Source organism: Lagenorhynchus albirostris, chromosome 8 (genome assembly GCF_949774975.1).
Source record: "Lagenorhynchus albirostris chromosome 8, mLagAlb1.1, whole genome shotgun sequence".
In the NCBI taxonomy this organism is placed as follows: Eukaryota; Metazoa; Chordata; class Mammalia; order Artiodactyla; family Delphinidae; genus Lagenorhynchus; species Lagenorhynchus albirostris.
In genome coordinates this window covers 38,187,479-38,205,018 of record NC_083102.1, presented here as the reverse complement: position 1 = coordinate 38,205,018, position 17,540 = coordinate 38,187,479, and the positions used below count along the sequence as shown (strand labels likewise).

Below are 17,540 nucleotides of genomic sequence, written 5' to 3'. Positions count from 1 at the left end.
ACCTCTGTCCATGCTGTTCTTAACTCAGTAGGCCCCTAGATGTGTGCTAAACCAGATCCCTGCCCTCAGAATAAAGTTCCAGGTCAAGCAAATAGGCCTCTGTCACAGAAAGACTGGGTGCAGGTTTCAGTCTCCTGACTGTGCAGTGCCCTGGGGATGGTAGCCAGCCAAGAAGTGACTCTCCAATTATTGTAGTCCCATGGGACACATGAATGCCAGCCCTGCTGGTCACCAGAGCCGGTGATCAAAGGGTGTCCCATGGGTGGCAGTCACAAAAACCAGGGCACCAGACATGCATAGGGCTCTTCTCTGAGAGATACTGGTGCTCTGCAACATGACAGAGGGAGAGTGCAAAGATAGTGCCGGCCCTCTGAGGTCTCTGGAAAGGATTCCAGTCAGCCCTTATATGTGTGTTTAATTAGAATCCTGTCCCTCAGGTCATAACTATGAATATAAGCTAATAGGCCTTTTTCACAGAAAGACTGGGCTCCTGGGTCTGTTGCCTCTTGCTGGACCTGGGAGTGTTGACAATTAAGAACTCTTTCTTGGTTGGTTAATAGTGACAGTGATTGAGGCACTCATGAAAGTACATACTAGGGAACACAGTTATAAACTCTACCTGGAGTTTCATCTTTGAGGAGGTAGCTTATGAGCTGAGTTGTTCAACAAGCATCAAGAATTAACTCTGCTGGTGATATGCTAGATGGCCTGAGAATACAAAATTAAATAGAAGGAGCATTTGTCTCCTGTCTGAAGATTTACGATCTTGAATTAATAGTTTGAATAGGAAGACACAAATAGTCAATAAGGTAGTAAGGCTGATAGCCAATTTGCTGAACTGTTAAAATACCAAATTCTTCCATACCAGGGTAAGTAGCAGCTAATCCAGGTACCCCTTTATTTGTTCTCTACTCTGTCCCGCCTCATTATCACCCCCAATCCTGTCTTCCATAGTCCCCGAACTTTCCTGTGTTCTAGTAACTAAAGGTTTAATACTTTTATGCACTCAACATTTTACATATAATCCCAGGGGATGCACTTCACCGAGGAGTAAAAAAGTTTCAAGCCTTGAAATAGCAATGAGAATTTGGTAATCTGCAGTTAAAGGCCAAAGTGTGAAGTTCAAGTTGGGGAAGAGAGGGAGATGGAAATGAAGAACTCATAAGGGTAATATAGACCCACGGAGAGATATTAAGCAGATATTTTTTATAAAATGATAATTTTGACCAACCTTAGTATATAAGCACTCATTGATGTGTGTTGAACTAGCTATTATGATGCTAATGAATTATTATTAGTAACATATACTCTTACTTTGCATATGTTTTTTGCTGTTGCTCTTTCTGTTCCTGCCAGCTAATGAGTTTGCATCCACATTTGCACGATGGCTAATCCTTGTCTGGGATCTTATCTGCTGATGAAACAAAAGAAAATAAGACGAGGCACACAGAGGAGATTGAGCTAGAGATGTAGTTTCCATAAGCACAAACCTCCAACCAATGGGAGGAAAAAAAGAAAAGCTTCATACATATAGACTTGCATGCAGGGAATTTACCTCCTTAGCTATACTATTATAAAATCTATTATGCCACTATTACTCCACTTTTCAATAGGTGATTTCAGAATTATAGACATGAGCACTGAAAAATCATTGGGAGGGGAAAAAAATCAAACTTGATCTGGAGTGATTTTTCCATTTCTCTCAGAACATTTTACCAAACAGTATCTGAATATTGACAAATAGGTTTACTCATCAATGTGCATAGGCATGAGATCACTGAGAAGTTCTGGATTAAAAAAGGGCAAGAAAGATTTGGCTATATGAAAATATTGAGAGAATTGATTCCCCATTGCTTCCTTCCTTCCCAAAGAGAGAATGTATTCCTTATTAATGGATGATTATTACAGGTCAAATAATAAACACCCAAAACAGTACCTGAGCAAATCAGTGTTTTATTGTTACATCATAGTTTACTGTTCTTCCTGACAGTCACTGCATTGTAGATACTGTCAATTATAATTCCTAACACTATGTGTATAATGTTTCTTCATCTTCCATCTTCAGAGTAACTGAGTAATGTTATTTACTTCCATCACATATTAGTCTTCATATTCTTCCAGCAGTAAGCTCCAAAATCAAAATCTATCAATAGAATATGTATGCGTAAAAAATCCAAAATTTATCCCTTTGAGACATGGGAATAAAATTTTCATATTCCCAAAGGTCTGCATTTTTTTGGCATTGAACAGGGTATTATAATTTAACACAAAATCAGGTGACATTTAATACTATTTAATATTTTACAACTCTTTCTCTACTAATACAGATCATCTTAATGTGATAGAAATGTTTCTTGCACAGCATCATCTTGGGGGAAGCGTTGACCCTATGGTGTTCCTCTTCTCCATCCCTCTTCCTGGGGTTGGTGGTGGTGCCTCCCCATCGCAGCAGCTCAGGGAGATCCATGCAGGCAGTCCTCTTCACTCTGAATGGGCAAGCGCTCTGGAGGAAGAACAGATTCCAATTTCTGCCAGCGCTCTGGAGGCCACAGGATGTGAGTAGCATGACCATGCAGGAGTCCCAGGGAAACCTGAACTCGTGAGAGACACAAAGTGAGAAAGATGTTCTTTTATACAGGATCATCATTAATATCTTGAAAACAGAATTTGATCCAGGTCTGATGTTCCATGGAAATATAACGATGATGATTAAGAGAGTAAACCCTTAGTGGCATTTTTTCTAGGTGCTTTATATATGTAAGTTCCTTTAATACAACCATTTGAGGTAGGTACTGATATCCCCTTTTTGCATAAGAGAAAACTATGTTCAGGGAGGTTAAAGCACTAGCCAGAGGTCACATAGCTCTCAAGCCACAGAGGCTGGCTTCAAGGCTGAGTAGTCCAAGTTCAGGGGCTGCACCCTTAACCTCTATCGTCGGTAGACTGGTTGCTTAACCCCTGGAGGCATGAATCTGGTTTACATTCTCAGAATTTCCTCCAGCGTTCCCAGTATCTCAGAGAGACTTTTTCTTTTTTTTTTTTTGGTGGAAAATCAGAGATACCTTAAAAATATCTATATGTTGTAAAAAATCCTGTCCCACATACTGGATGAGCAGCAGAAGTTAGGTGTGAGGCTGGGTAGGGTGCCTCCACCGAAAGTACACTGAGCAATTTGGATCTGCTGCTCACGAGGAGAGGCGGGAAACCAAGGGAGAAAAATCCAGTGTATGGTCTTCTACTGATGATGGTTCGACTTATGACTTTTGACTTTATGATGGTGTGAAAGCAAGATGCACTCAGTAGAATATGATGGTGTGAAAGCAAGACACACTCAGTAGAAACCGTACTTCCAATTTTTATCTTCTCCCAGGCTAGCAATATACGGTATGATACTGATACTTTCTTGTGATGCTGGGCAGTGTCTTTGAGCTGCACAATTCCAAGGGTAAACAATTGATACACTTACAACCATTTTGTTTTTCACTTTCAGTACAGTATTCAATACCTTACATGAGATAGTCAGTACTTTATTATAAAATAGGCTTTGTGTTAGCTAATTTTGCCCAACCGTAGGCTAATGTTAAATGTTCTGAGTACGTTTAAGGTAGGCTAGATGAAGCCATGATGCTTGGTAAGTTAAGTTTATTAAATGCATTTTTTACTTAAGATATTTTCAAACTTCAGTGGGTTTATCAGGATGTAACCCTATCATAAGTGGAGGAAAATCTATATGAAAATCACTGCAGATGGTAAAAGACATACCAGGATGGAAGAGGAAGCAAGGGAAGGGAACTTCTCCTGGAGGATATAAGACTGAGTCCTGAGAGGGAGGGAGCCCTTAAAGACATGTCAGGGCTCCCTAGGGACATGAACTGCAGTGCTCAAAAGAATGTAGCAAAAAAAAAAAAAAAAAAGTGTAGCAAACCGGTTTAAAATGCAGATCAAGGCCCTATACTCAGAGATTTCCAGGCCCTCCCTCAGACCTGTGAAGGGTAATCTGTGCCTTTTGTTGGTGCTATCAGGTAGTATTTTAATGGTATGCAGAAGCTTACAAAACACACTCATATTGAGTGCCATCTGTAAACCAGATACTATGTGTCCATTTTATTTTCAAATGTTTTTCCTATAAATTGGTGCTCCATAGTAATTAACATATGACACTGCTTTCATTAAAGTTCTTCTATTTATATGCATTTGAAAAAACACACTGCCCAGAGACTCAGAGCTGGATGTCAAGGGAGACACTTCCAAATAGATAACCAGAAACATTAAAAAAAAAGTAAAGAAAACATTCCCAACATCTTGAAATACAAACAAAATAAGCCCAAAGGGTACCAAGAAGCCCATGGGCCCAATAAAGGAATTTTTCTTCAACTTGTTACTGTAAAAAACCTACAGAAAATTTGAAAATGTTGTATAAAAAAGAGCTCTATTCACCAAAATTCACCAGTTATTTACATTTTGCTGCATTCATTCCCCTCTCATATGTGCATATATGTATTTCGACACATATACTTTTTCCTGAAACATTTGAAAGTTGTCATTATGCTGAATTTATCCCCAAATACTTCAGCGTGTATCACCTAAGACACTTTCCTACATGAACACATTACATTATATGCAAGACATTTAATATTGATACAATATTACTTAATGTACAGCCCATATACAAATGTTTTCAACTGTCCAAATGTGTTTCAGAGCGATTTTATTTTTTTAATTTTCAACTGAGGATCACAAGTTGCATCATGATTGTCACTATGATGCTTCGGTTTCCATTTGGCTTAATGTAGAGGTTCTACATCTGTAATTGCCCGATTTTTTCCCCCCTCCTAATTAGAGTCAAGTGTTCTTGGCAAGAATACCATATAGTTGATATTATATTCTTACCATTTTATCACATCAGGAGGCACAAAATATCAGTTCATCTCATGTCATGTGAAGTTTGATCATTCAATTAAGGTGATGTTGACCAGGTTTCTCTTGCAAACCAATCATTTTCTTTTTGTAATAAGTAATCAGGGGGATGATATTTTGAAATGTAAATATCCTGTATGTCAACAACATATCATCTCACTGCTCTCTGAAGGAAGCTGGTTTCTAAAGCATCTAATAATTTTAAAATTATTGATTATCCTGCCTGAAACAGGATAATCAATTATCCTTTCTAAATTTGTTATTTCTTTTACGTTTATTAGCTTCCCTTCTTCTCTTAAGAAGTGCTGTCCCCTCCAACCTCAAATGCCTATATATATATATATATATATATATACACACACACACACACACATATATATAGTTTTTTTTTTAATTGTGGCACACAGGATCTTTTAGTTGTGGCTTGTGGGATCTAGGTCCCTGAACAGGGATCAAACCCAGGCCCGCTGCATTGGGAGCACGGAGTCTTAGCCTCTGAACCACCAGGGAAGTCCCCAAATGCCTATATTTTAACATAAAAGATTCCTTTTTAAATTGAAAATCTTACTATCATTTATTTTTTTGGATACGCAGATGTCCTACATTGGGCCAGTGGGAGTCCTTTGTTCATTTTTGGATATGTCTCCATGAATCTTTGAGCACTTCCTAACTTTATGGTACCATTAGGTGTTGTGGGCTTACCTTGTTCTTTATACCTGTTCCCTCTGAAATTAGACATCTCTTTAAAGAGCCTTGGTTTCTTTTATCAAGGAATGCTATTTAGAAATCAAGATCTGGTACTAGATGTGCTCATTGCTCCTGGGGCTGTCAATCTTCTATGCCATTTCAGGGGATAAACATAAAAAGCCCCAACCACAGGATTCTCTCTTACCTTCCTGCATTCCCTATTTCTATCTCCCTTCTTCCAGAGTGAGCACTCTGTCTCCCCATCACAACACATTTACACTATCCTAAAATACACAAAAAATAGTTTTGAGATCACTATACTATAAATACTACCAACAACAAACTTCCTGAGTAAAAATCGAGATTTCTTTGCAATTACTTTGGTCCTTAAAATAGATCTCATTTTAAGGGTGTATTGGCAGAGTCCTGTATTCAAAACTTAGTTGAATTCAGTCTTTTTTTCTTCCCAATATACAGTTATATTTCCATTCGATATATAGTTAGGCCCATTTGTTTCTATTTGTATTCAATTTTAGAGTTCGCTTTTGTTATCCTTTTTGATTCAACTTAACTTTTGAATAAATATTTAAATGGTTTAAGAGTAAAATTATTCTTAAAAGGTATGGCATGCAGAATAATGTCCCCACACAAACTCCCAAGGTGCATATCCTGATCCCCAGAAGGTGTGAATATGTAATGTTCCAGGGCAAAAGGGGAATTAAGGTTAGAGATGGATTTAAGGTTGCTGATCAGTTGGTCTTAAGATAAGGAGACTATCCTATAGGATCCCATGGATACAAATGTAATCACAAAGGTCTTAAATGTAGACCAGCTAGGCAGAAGGGTCAGATTCAGAGAGCTATTTGAAGATGCTGATGCAGAACAGGGCCATGAGCTGAGGAACGCAGGTGGGCTCTGAAAGCTGGCAAGGAAACAAATTATCTCCTAAAGCTTCCAGAATAAAGGCAGCCCCGCTGATACCTTAATTTTAGCCTAGTGCCCATTTTGGACTTTTGGCCTCCAGAACTGTAAAATAATAAACTTACGTTGTCTTAAGCCACTAAACTTGTGGTGATTTATTACAGCAGCAATAGGAAATAATAAATAAAAGATACACAGAAGTTCCACTCCCATCTGCTACCTTACCTCTCTAATAGGCTAACTAAATTAATCAGTTTCTGGTTTATCCTTTTTTTTTCCAAAAAAGAAACCCAAATACATATTTTTATCAGTTTTTATCTATTACATTCTTATTTCCCTTTTTTCTCATACTGACGGTATATATTCCCTTTTGCATGGTACCTTTATTCTTAACAGCATATCCTGGAAACCACTTCCTATCACTTCATAAAGATGGAGCCTGTGGCTTTTACAAAAGCCCTATCCCACATCCAAGCGATTCTGATTAACCCCACTAGAAATCTGGATCTGGACTTTCCATTTGGCTTCACACCAAGAAAAAAGGTAAACCTAACCAACTTTAAAAACTCTCTTGAATATATCTGGAACTCCTAAGTAACCATTCTAACCATATTAACTGCAGAAGCCTAGATCTAAATGGTCTGTCATGCTGCCGTTTTTTTAATCTATTTTTGTTCTTGTCTGGGCTCAGCTGAGCTAGAGAACAGCTGGTCTCCATCCCCTCCACAATAACCCTTTTTAGATTTGATAGCTGCTACTCAGTTGTTCCTCAAGCCTTTATTTGCTTTTCCAAGTTGTTTAACTTTTTTCATAAGGTTGATCTGCCAATCTTTTAACTTGGCTGAACTCTTGCCAATATTTTTGCCTGATTTCCTAGTTTCGGAGATCAATTTTTACGGAGTGATTCAATTTTTTTAAATCAACATTCAGTTGACCAAAACCTATTATAATTTTATTCCAAACATTTATTAGAGATGCTACTCTGAACTTCCTGAAAAAAATGATTCATCTTCATAATTATAAATAATGGTGAAAATTCCCACAGATGGATAATGTCAGTATCATTTTAAAATATGGTATGGGAATGCAAAATATAACTGTTTTTTAAAGACTGAGATTAAGATAGAGAGTGCCTAGTCACTCTCTTAGCTATCTTGTCACGGATCTTTATTTTTTTTGGTTGGTATGTACATAGACATGCAAAGAACACAGTGAATTTAAAAGGGCATAAAAATCCAGAAATATATTAAACTTTAAACAAATTAAAAGTTCTCTTCAGGTACAGCTTTGGTGTCCACACATACTGTGTTAGGCATGGTCTTCCAGAGAAACAGAACCAATAAGATGTGTGTATATATAGGAAGAGATTTATTTTAAGGAATTAGCTCACCCAATTATGGAGACTTGGTGAGTCCAAAAATCTGATGCAGAGGGCCAGTAGGCTAGAGACTCAGGAAAGAGCTGTAGTTTAAGCAAGTTCAAAGGCAATCTGCTGGTAAATTCCTCCCTGGTTGGGGGAATGTCAGCCTTTTGTTCTTTTCAGGCCTTCAACTGACAGATCTGCAGTATGTGGGTGTGACTTATCCAACCTGCTTTCAAAGTCCACCCATCTAAATGTAAATCTCATCCAAAACCACTCTCGCTGAATGATGTTTGACCAAATATCTAGGCATCTTGGCCCAGCCAACTTGACCGACAAAAGTAACCATCATACCTACAAATATAATCACCTCTGACAAACATATTTCCTCTGTGCTTACTCAGTGTCACACACAGTGTTCACTATTTTCAGGGTGATGTTCCAAACGACTTACTTATACATACTGACTCATTTAATTCTCACAATAACCCTGATGCAGGTACTATTATTGTCTCTACTTCATAGTTGAGGAAACTCAGGTATAACAATACATTTTTTGAGCTGAGGCTTTAATACATGCCCTCTGGCTCTCGAATATCTATATCAGGATCATCACCATATAATTTATTATACAAATGAGACACTTCTGACAGTCAATGGGGGCACTTTTTAAATTAAGTCAGGATAATAATTTGTCCAAGACTGTCCTGGACAAATTAAGATATGGTCACCCTAATCATACTTCTTGATATTCCTAGGTCCCACATACTTTCCTGAAACAAGCAGATTTATCAAAAGGAAATGCACATTATGGGCAGAATTGTGTTCCCCCCAAATTCATATACTGAAGCCCTAACCCCTAGTACCTCAGAATGTGACTGTGTTTGGAGATAGGGCCTTTAAAGAAGGGACTAAGATAAAATGAGGTCATTAGGGGAGGCCCTAACCCAATCTGATGGTATGCTTGTAAGAAGAGGAGATTAAGGCACACAAAGAGGTAACAGGGTTGCATGTAGACAGGTGAAAGACCATGTAGGCACACAGCAAAAGGACAGTCACTTGCACGCCAATGAGAGTGGCCTTGGAAGAAACCAAACTCACCAACACAGTGATCTTGGACATCTAGGCTCCAGAACTGTGAGAAAATTTGTTTAAGCCATGCAGTCTGTAGTATTTTGTTATGACAGCCCTAGTAAACCAATAGACATAAATAAAAAGGAACACTGTGCTGGAAGCCAGCTCCTGAGATGTCCCAATATTCACACAAAATAGGGGAACAAGGAAGAGGATGAGAAAAAAAAGGAAAAAAATCTGTTATTAAAGAGCGAGAGAGAGAGATGCTTACGCATGTATTGAATACAATTATTTTCAATAGCTTAAATGCTCTGACCAACCAACCTAATATTTTATTGGGACTCAACGCTCCCCTCTCTTTGCTCATTTGTGTTCCCTGTGTAGATGTGTCTCCGCCAATGGATTCACAGTATTTTTAGGCTTGAGGAATTCACTTTTACAGTAAATTTTAAAACACAACACCAAAAACACATTAAACATTATAAACCCTTAGCAGATCATTGTATTTTTAGTATCTACTGAATGAGAAAATAGGTCCATTTACATATATTAATGAGCCTCTTACAATAACTCTTTTGCCCAAAGATGGGGAATCAAGGATCTAGAATATTTGTCACCAAACTATTTTGATTGTGTACCCCACTAGCAAAAATACTTGAGAATTCACCTTTGTATTTATATATTTAAAATTGTATATATAATATATAAATATAAAATTATATAATATATAATTATATAAAAGTATATTAAAATTATATATACATATGTATTAGTATTAACACTCTATAAAACCAAATGTTAGTAAAGCTCAAATTCTTATTTTTCAGATCCAAAGTTCTAATTATTTATTTATTTATTTTGCATCCAAGGGATCACTATAAACACCCCCTATATATTCCTGCTCCCTCTTTAGAAATCCCTTCTCCGGCAAACACCAAAATTACTGTCTGGAAAGTGATCAGTGCTATCAGTCAACTGGTTTGTTTTGTCCACATGCTGCCAAGGGACCACATGGACTAAATTTACAGTGAACTACCTGTCTTTGATCGAATTGGCTCCACTAAGAAGTTATTTTGGCATCTGGCAGACACAGCCTTCATGGGCCCAGCCTTTGCTTCATGTGCCAGGGGCACAGGTGTGTGTTACTCTGGTTCCCTCTACCCATTTCCACAGGGCTACAGTCTACAGAACACTCTTCTGATTCTTGGCTTCAGGGCACCCTCTGTTGAAGGAAGAGCTTGCAAGGACAGTCTGTGAGTACTGTGGTAAAATAATAAAAATAAAACCAGTTACTTTGTACTGGTCATTGCTGAGCAAGGAGAAGCATAAGCACATGAGTCTAGAGATAGGACAGAGGGGAAAACACAGAAAAGAAGTTAAGGAAGAAAGAAGATGACTGTTAATGTGAGCAAACTCCTTTTTAAAAAGATGTTCAGAACTAGAGCCAGGGTCAGAAGAGGACCAATATGAAAAATCAGGTGAAGCATAAAACTTCCAAGTTTATGTGATTAAAATGTTTTCTGAAAAGGACAATGTTTCATCCAAGATTAGGAATTACTTTTCAGCAACAAATATTTGTTGAATGAGTGAATGTTCATTAAAGAGGAAAGCTAAAATCTGGAAATGCTATATTTTCTGATCTGGGCATCAAGGAAATTCCCTAACTTATCTTAAGAGAAACATCCATAGTTTGCTGGAAAACAATATTAAGTGAAATAAGAGCTTTACAGATGATGTGCCACCGTGGATTGACCACAAACTAGTGATACAGTTCTTGATACAGTTCTTTGGTCCAGTCTCAAAAGAATTTTTTAAAGTTACAGTATGGAATTTAAAACATGAAATACATAGACTTAAAATTGTTATATTTACTGCCTCTTAAGAATTTTTAAATATATTACACAGGCAAAGAAAATTGGTTTGGATTGCCTCTGGTGACCACCATTTACCTCCAAAACAAATGAACAATATTAGGGAGGAGAGAAATGTATAATGACTGGTCCTCAGTCTCCTGGGATAAGTACCATTGGTTTTTGAGTAACAGACCAAAATTCTGGCTACTTGTCCTCTTCCACACATTAAACTTCTCCTGAATACAACATCCACATCAGTCTGCTCACAGTGGCAGCCAGGGAACACTGCTCACTGCTGTATTGAGAAACTCTTTCTGGACTGGAGTACCACAAAAGAGGATGTTGTCTTGATAACTACTGATAAGACCAGAGATGCGAGTGGTACCTGGAGAGCAGGACACAGGAAAGAAACATGGAACTTCACTCAGGGCCTGTGCTTTGGTACTGTGCATTCAATATGATGCTGCAAGTGGAGAGTGCAGGGCAGGTTCTGTGCACTGGTGATCAATCCCGAGGGAGCAGAGCACTGTACACCAGTTACTAATCCCGTGGAAGGACTCCAACTAAATGGAGGACAGCATAGATCATCACAATGCCAGCCACAAGGAATAGACGTCTAACATCTCACCCACTGCATCTTGGTGTGCGTCACCAAGGAAAACACAACGCCATCAATCGCTGGATGGAATAGTGCATCACTCACACAGAGAAGAGACAAAGCAACATCGGCTTCCACTGTGGGTGTTGCTGGCACTCAGCTCCACAGAGAAGGATGCCCTGATAGTGCAGAGATTTGCCTTCCTGGCCCTGCCTCTGTGGTCACCATTTTCTGGGAATGTCAGTGTTACACCACAACAACACTCAAGGCAGGTACTTAAAAACAACCTAAAAGACTAAGAGAAAGAGGTTGAGGACAACAAAATAATTCCTTTATCAGAGAGCATAAAAGTGAGCTCTCTTGAAATTATGAACAAAAGCAGATGCGTGGTCTAAGTGAATCAAAAAGAAGTAGAAATAAAGACAGGCAAAAACATACCATATGGAAAAATAAGCAACGGCACTGTTTTAAAATATTATGAAAAGGATATTTTTTGTAAGTCTGAAGGACAGAAATGATAGCACCTACTTTATTTTTACACATGGATTAACATATACAAATCTGAGGTTTTCATTAACATTGTTTGATACAGTAGACAAGGGTCAGAAAGAGAGTAGTAGTGGCTTGTCAACCAGCACACATTCCCAAGATACTTATCTACACAGTGTTGAACAGATAAACATAGTCCTCTAAACAAAAACATGTAGGGAGACTGCTTGAAGTCTAAGCAAGCACTGACTGGCATCTACTCAAACACAAACTAGTAATGGCAAAGCTTTGGTTGTAGAGGTGAATGAGAGGAGGGTCATGTACTAAAGAATTATGCAGAAGACAAACAAGGAAAGTATCAACACTCCTAAGACCTAAGCTGGTGAGCAAAAGAATATATAGGAAGAAAGGAGGGGAGAAGGAAAGCGCTAGAAAAATGGAGAAATAAGTTAAAGGGGAAGCAGCAGCAGGTAAGGTAAAAGGCACAGAGGCAGTGGTGGCACACTGAGAAAGCTTTATTTGTGGGGAATGGACCACTTCCATTGCCCCCCTCCCACAGGGACCCTAGTAGCCGCACCAGTTATGAGAACACATCACCATCCAGAAAATCCCAGCGCTGTTCTCTTTTTCCTCCCTGAAGTGACAAGAGGAAGGGTCCTTGTACCTGGGAATATTTCCCTTGGATGAGAACGCTTTCCTTCCTAAAGATGTATAATACAGGCTCACAATACCTCATCTACAATTCCAAAATCCAAAGAGCTCCGAAAGTTCAATTGTTTTGTAACTCTCTGGTAGCAAAACCAGACATGACCTAAACTGTTAGGAAATCATACCCTTTATTTATCCCCTGCAGTGTGCCTATTCATAATTTTTGCTGCAGAAGTATTAACGTGCTTGATTATAGAAGTTGCCCCAGACTCTGCTGGGAACGTTATGTTACATGGCATAGATACTGTTTAGATGCTGTGTGTAGACACTGATACCACCTTTCCAACATCCAAACAGTCTGATTTCTGAAACACATTTGCCTTCCAAGTTTTAGATATAGTATTACTATCTTTAAATATCTGCAAAGATGAATATTTACCAAAGAGGATAAATGTAACCAGAGTTTTGGGCTCAGTCCTAGGTGGGATGGGACCCCGTCTAGGACCTCACCAACTGGCGGGAAAGACAGATGTTTAAACAGAGCATCAAAATACAATCCAATGTGACAGACATATAAAGGAGCCAAGTGCCCTGGGAGCAGAGACTGCAGTCAGGCCTTGGGAAGGTTCCACTGAGCCGATGCATCTAAGCTGGCTCCCAGGGATGATGGAGACTTCCCTCTCCTGAGGGTAGACCTTTACCCAATGACATTCCCTGCCAGATTTCTGTCTAGAGCATTCTCCTAATCCTCCTTGCCCCCCCCCCACTGAGTTGCAAAATTGAGACAATGTGATAGGTTGATACAACCCAGTACTTTGCCATCGAAAAGGAAAGTCATATGCTTTACAAAAGATTCAAAATGAGATTCTCTCTTCTAAAGACCTCATTCTAGGACAAGTGTTTTCCTTCATTATCAACAATTTTCACTTTAATCATTTCAAAGCAATTTTCCTGTTCAAGACTGAGCTTTAATCAGAGTGCATCTTCAGGTCACTTCATGGCCTCTTCAGGATTCTCTCTAGATAACTACAGAATCATGCATAATCATTCCCGTCCCCCCCAACCCCGGCACCTTCAGTAAATAGTTAGTTCAACATTTTATGCAGAAATAGAAACAAAACAGGCCTCTAGGGGTATCTCCAGCTAATTTTCATGAATTAATTTCCCAGGATTAATGTTTATGCACCAGTCTCTTCACCACATAATCAAATCACTGGAGTTGAAGTGGTCTAACTCCTTATTTTGCAGCTTGATTAAGCAGGTGATGAAATACTTGAATATAATTTGGATAGTTAGAAACTCACAGTATCAACAATAAACCACAGTGGAGGATGACATTACTGATGATGTCTCATTGCTTACTTCTGTTCTCTAGTAGCTCGTGTCCCACATGCTATTTTTATGTAGGAGATAAAACAGTTCATATAAATACATGAGGGGAGAGGCGTAAAAGTCTTTATCGTTGTTGACATTTTTTAAAACCATATTTAGGCCACTGGGCAGACAGCTGCTGAGACAAACCAGACTGCCATTGGTAGGAGAGGATTTGGGACAACAAGGTATCCAGTAGCCATTGCCAGACCTGCTGCTATGGTGGGTGCAGTCACATCCCTACCATGGTTACCTCTGTTCATTTGGGTGGTTACCTGGCATCCAGTCTCTATCTTACCATCTCTCCCTACTTCCCATCCCTCTTTTTTCTTTTTTCAAAAAAAAAAAAAAAAGAAATCGAGGAGGCTTACAAAACAACCAACCAGGAACAAAAGAAGATGAATAAAAGTGACAACTACAAGAGCCAAGATAGTTGCTGTGGAGAGCACACTTGGTACGTAGCATGTTTTCTTCCTCATGGTGGCTCTCAGATAGCTAGCTTACACAGCTCTCATAGCAGAGGGAGAACTGTCCCAATTTTTACGGGAAGCTAAGTTTTTATCTGATTAAATTTCTGCAAGCTATTTCTCACATGGGCTCTGTCACAGGATACTCGAAGCATCAAAATGGACAATGTCCATGGAAGTAGGTTCCACTTAAAAGACAGTAGGACAGTTCCGCTTACTGGCAATTAGCTGTTCTGCCAAATGATTAAGGCGATGTCGTCTTGTATGTAATCTAGAGACCTAACTTATTCCAATGATAAGTACTTAGATGACCTGGCAGCACAGATAGATAGAATGCCCTTTAAATGATCTTTTCTAAATATTTCTTTCACCTGTGTTTTTGATCGACAAGATCTGTTCTGTGTTGTTTGTGGCTGGAGATAATTCCTGATCCAAAACTCTGGCTGTGTATCTACAAATGAAGGATGAGTTGGAATTGATGATCTACTGCACTGAGCCCTTTTCCTCATCCCAGAACAATATCTTAGTGGTCAGCGCTATAACTACTGTTCTTAAATTTAAGCTTACCAAAATCCAAGGAATTGTGTTGATAAGGAAAAAAGAAATTATGCAGTATAATAAAAGGTAATTTAAAGAATGGTCTAAACCCTAGCAAAACTGGCTTCTCTAGAAGAAATATCCACCAGGTATTTGAAGTGATAAAGGTACACATGGTGAAGCAGGATCTTAAGGATCACTGAGATCATTATAGGTATGGGTGTGGCGTGCGTGGGTACTGCCCATCTCAACCACCTTTTTGTGTCTGTACAAGTCTTGGTGAGAAGAAATGCCTTCATCCACTGCCTAACACCCCAAGCTGGATGGTCCAGATATTCCTTCTCTCCATTGCCAATAGCTGAGGGTAGGCACATGACCAGGGCTCAACCAATTGGATACTCACATCCAGGGCTATGAATGTGGAGGAAGCGATGCAAAGACACAGGAATAGTCAGAGATTACTGGCAGAGACGAGAGTGCCAGGAAGTGTGCAGGGACACCAATTGCCAAACCCATCATCCTGCTCCTATGTGTGACATAAGGGTGTCCTATGTTGCTAACTGTCTAATTCCCAAGCCTTGTTTTCATCCCATCCATTCAGTGATATCCAATATCGATATCCTTCCAATGACATCTTTTCTACTTCAATTAGTCAGGGTGAGTTTGTGTTATTTGCAACCAAGATACCTGATGAATACACTGCCATGGAAATCCTTCCACATGAATAATGTTTATAAGGATATTTAGAAATTAGGTCTAATCCCCCGTCCCACAGGTGAGGAAATCGAGGTTCAGAAATGCTGCCCAGTCAGTTAGCGCTGGGACTCAGCGCTGGCTCCTAGTTCAAAGCCGTTTTCACCATACCTGTTAGCGATACAAAGTGTAGAGCCCTGGAAATTGTAATGTTTGGCATGGGGCCCTGCATTGATGCTTTCTAAACCTGCTTTCTCCCCAGGGAATAGTGAGGCCTTTCATTTTCTGCAGGAAAAGAAACAAACATTGCACGTTAAGGTTTGTACACATCCATGCCACTTTGGGAACTGTTGCTGATTTGTAGCAGCAGAACACATTACAAGTCACTGGGCTGTAAGGAATGCTTGCTGGCGGTGACAAGAAAGGCAGTGCTTACTACAGCAATGCGGTTATGTGCATGTGCATAAAAGAGCCTGGAAAACGAAGAAGTGGGGAAATCAACACCATAGATACATAAAAGCCTACAAAAAAAACTTAACTATTATTCTTAATATATTTACTCTTCAAATTAATAAAGGACTTAAATATTTTTTAAAGAGCCTACTATGTGCAGAGCACAGGGCATGATGTTCTAAATGTACCAAGATGTATGAGCCATAGACTCTGGCCTTGAGGAGCTTACAACTCAGATGGGAAGATGGTTGTCACAAGCTTGATCCCCAGGATGTGTTTGGCAGAAGCAGAGGTTGCAGGAGATGAGAGTGATCTGGTGAGCAACACAGGCCATTGAAGGATTAGGAGGAGATATATGTCCAACCCTGTAACAGGGGACGCCACCTCTGCCCACAGTCGAAGGAAAGAAAAAGAAAGCCAAGAAAGTGGAGAGCAAGAGAACAGTCAGGAGATTTTTTGCAATGGTGCTGCCAAGAGATATGATTGTGTATAAGAGAAAAGAAACGAAAGGAGCCTTCGGGAATGAAATCCACATTTCCTGGCACGGTATGTCTGGTCCGTCATTAATGGACCTCTGCTTTATGTCTCAGTGCTCCTCAACTTGTACCAGAATCACTCCCACACCTCTGCACATTTGCACATACTGCTTTCTCTGGCTCCTGAAAGGCTTTCTTTCTCTGTTTACCTGGGTAAGTCCCCTTCATCCTTCCAGACATAGCTTACATGGTACTTCCTCCTGGAAGGCCTCCAAGCCCTCTTGCCATTCTCTGCAGTCTGGGCTTACTTATGATAACTAGTAATTACCACCCTGTACAATGAGGGTCTATTTAGTTCTTTGTATCTTACTAAGTATGAGCTTCTTGAAGCAGGCACTGTCATGTTCTAAATCAAGGGAATGAAAGTAGAAAGAAGCTCAAAAAATGTTGACTGATTAAATTAATGAAACAGGAGATGATGTGGATTTAGACTAGATATAATTTAGCAACTGATTGGACCTGGGAGCTGAGAAAAGAACAAGGTGTAGAGACAGCTCATTTCTCACCTGCCTGGAAAGATGGTAATGCTATTAATAATAGAGGGATCACAGTAGAAGGAGCAGATATGGGAAATGATGAGTTCAGTTTTGGATTATCAGTCTGAGGATCCTGTTGAATGTCACGGGAAGACATCCCGAATGCAACTGAAAATTCTGTGCGAGAGTCCAGACAATGGTGGCAAGTAGAACTTAGACATTCAGGAATCACCCAATTGTACCCACAGGAATTAATGTGCTCACCTAGAGAAGAAAGTAAGAGTGCTAAGGACACAGACCTGGGGGGACATTGCATTTCAAACGTAATGCTAGGAAGCTGTCAGCTACATGCAAGAATCAATACATTTTGCTGAGCAGTAACACACCCACCTCCAAGACTTGTGAGACTTTTGCACAAGTAGAGACATACTGCTCTCAGCTTGTAAAAAGGTAAGCATTG

At 39.4% G+C, this 17,540-nt stretch overlaps 1 protein-coding gene across 1 annotated transcript in view; it reads right to left on the bottom strand.

Annotated features, from left to right (window-relative positions):
* Nucleotides 1-1,933: 1,933 nt before the first annotated feature.
* The window catches only part of IMMP2L (inner mitochondrial membrane peptidase subunit 2), a 909,618-nt gene continuing 894,011 nt past the window's right edge, over nt 1,934-17,540 (bottom strand). Inside the window, exon 7 of the mRNA XM_060156019.1 lies at nt 1,934-2,591. Within this exon, the coding sequence (XP_060012002.1) occupies nt 2,454-2,591 (138 nt within the window). The 3' untranslated portion in view covers nt 1,934-2,453. The remainder of the gene's footprint in view (nt 2,592-17,540) is intronic.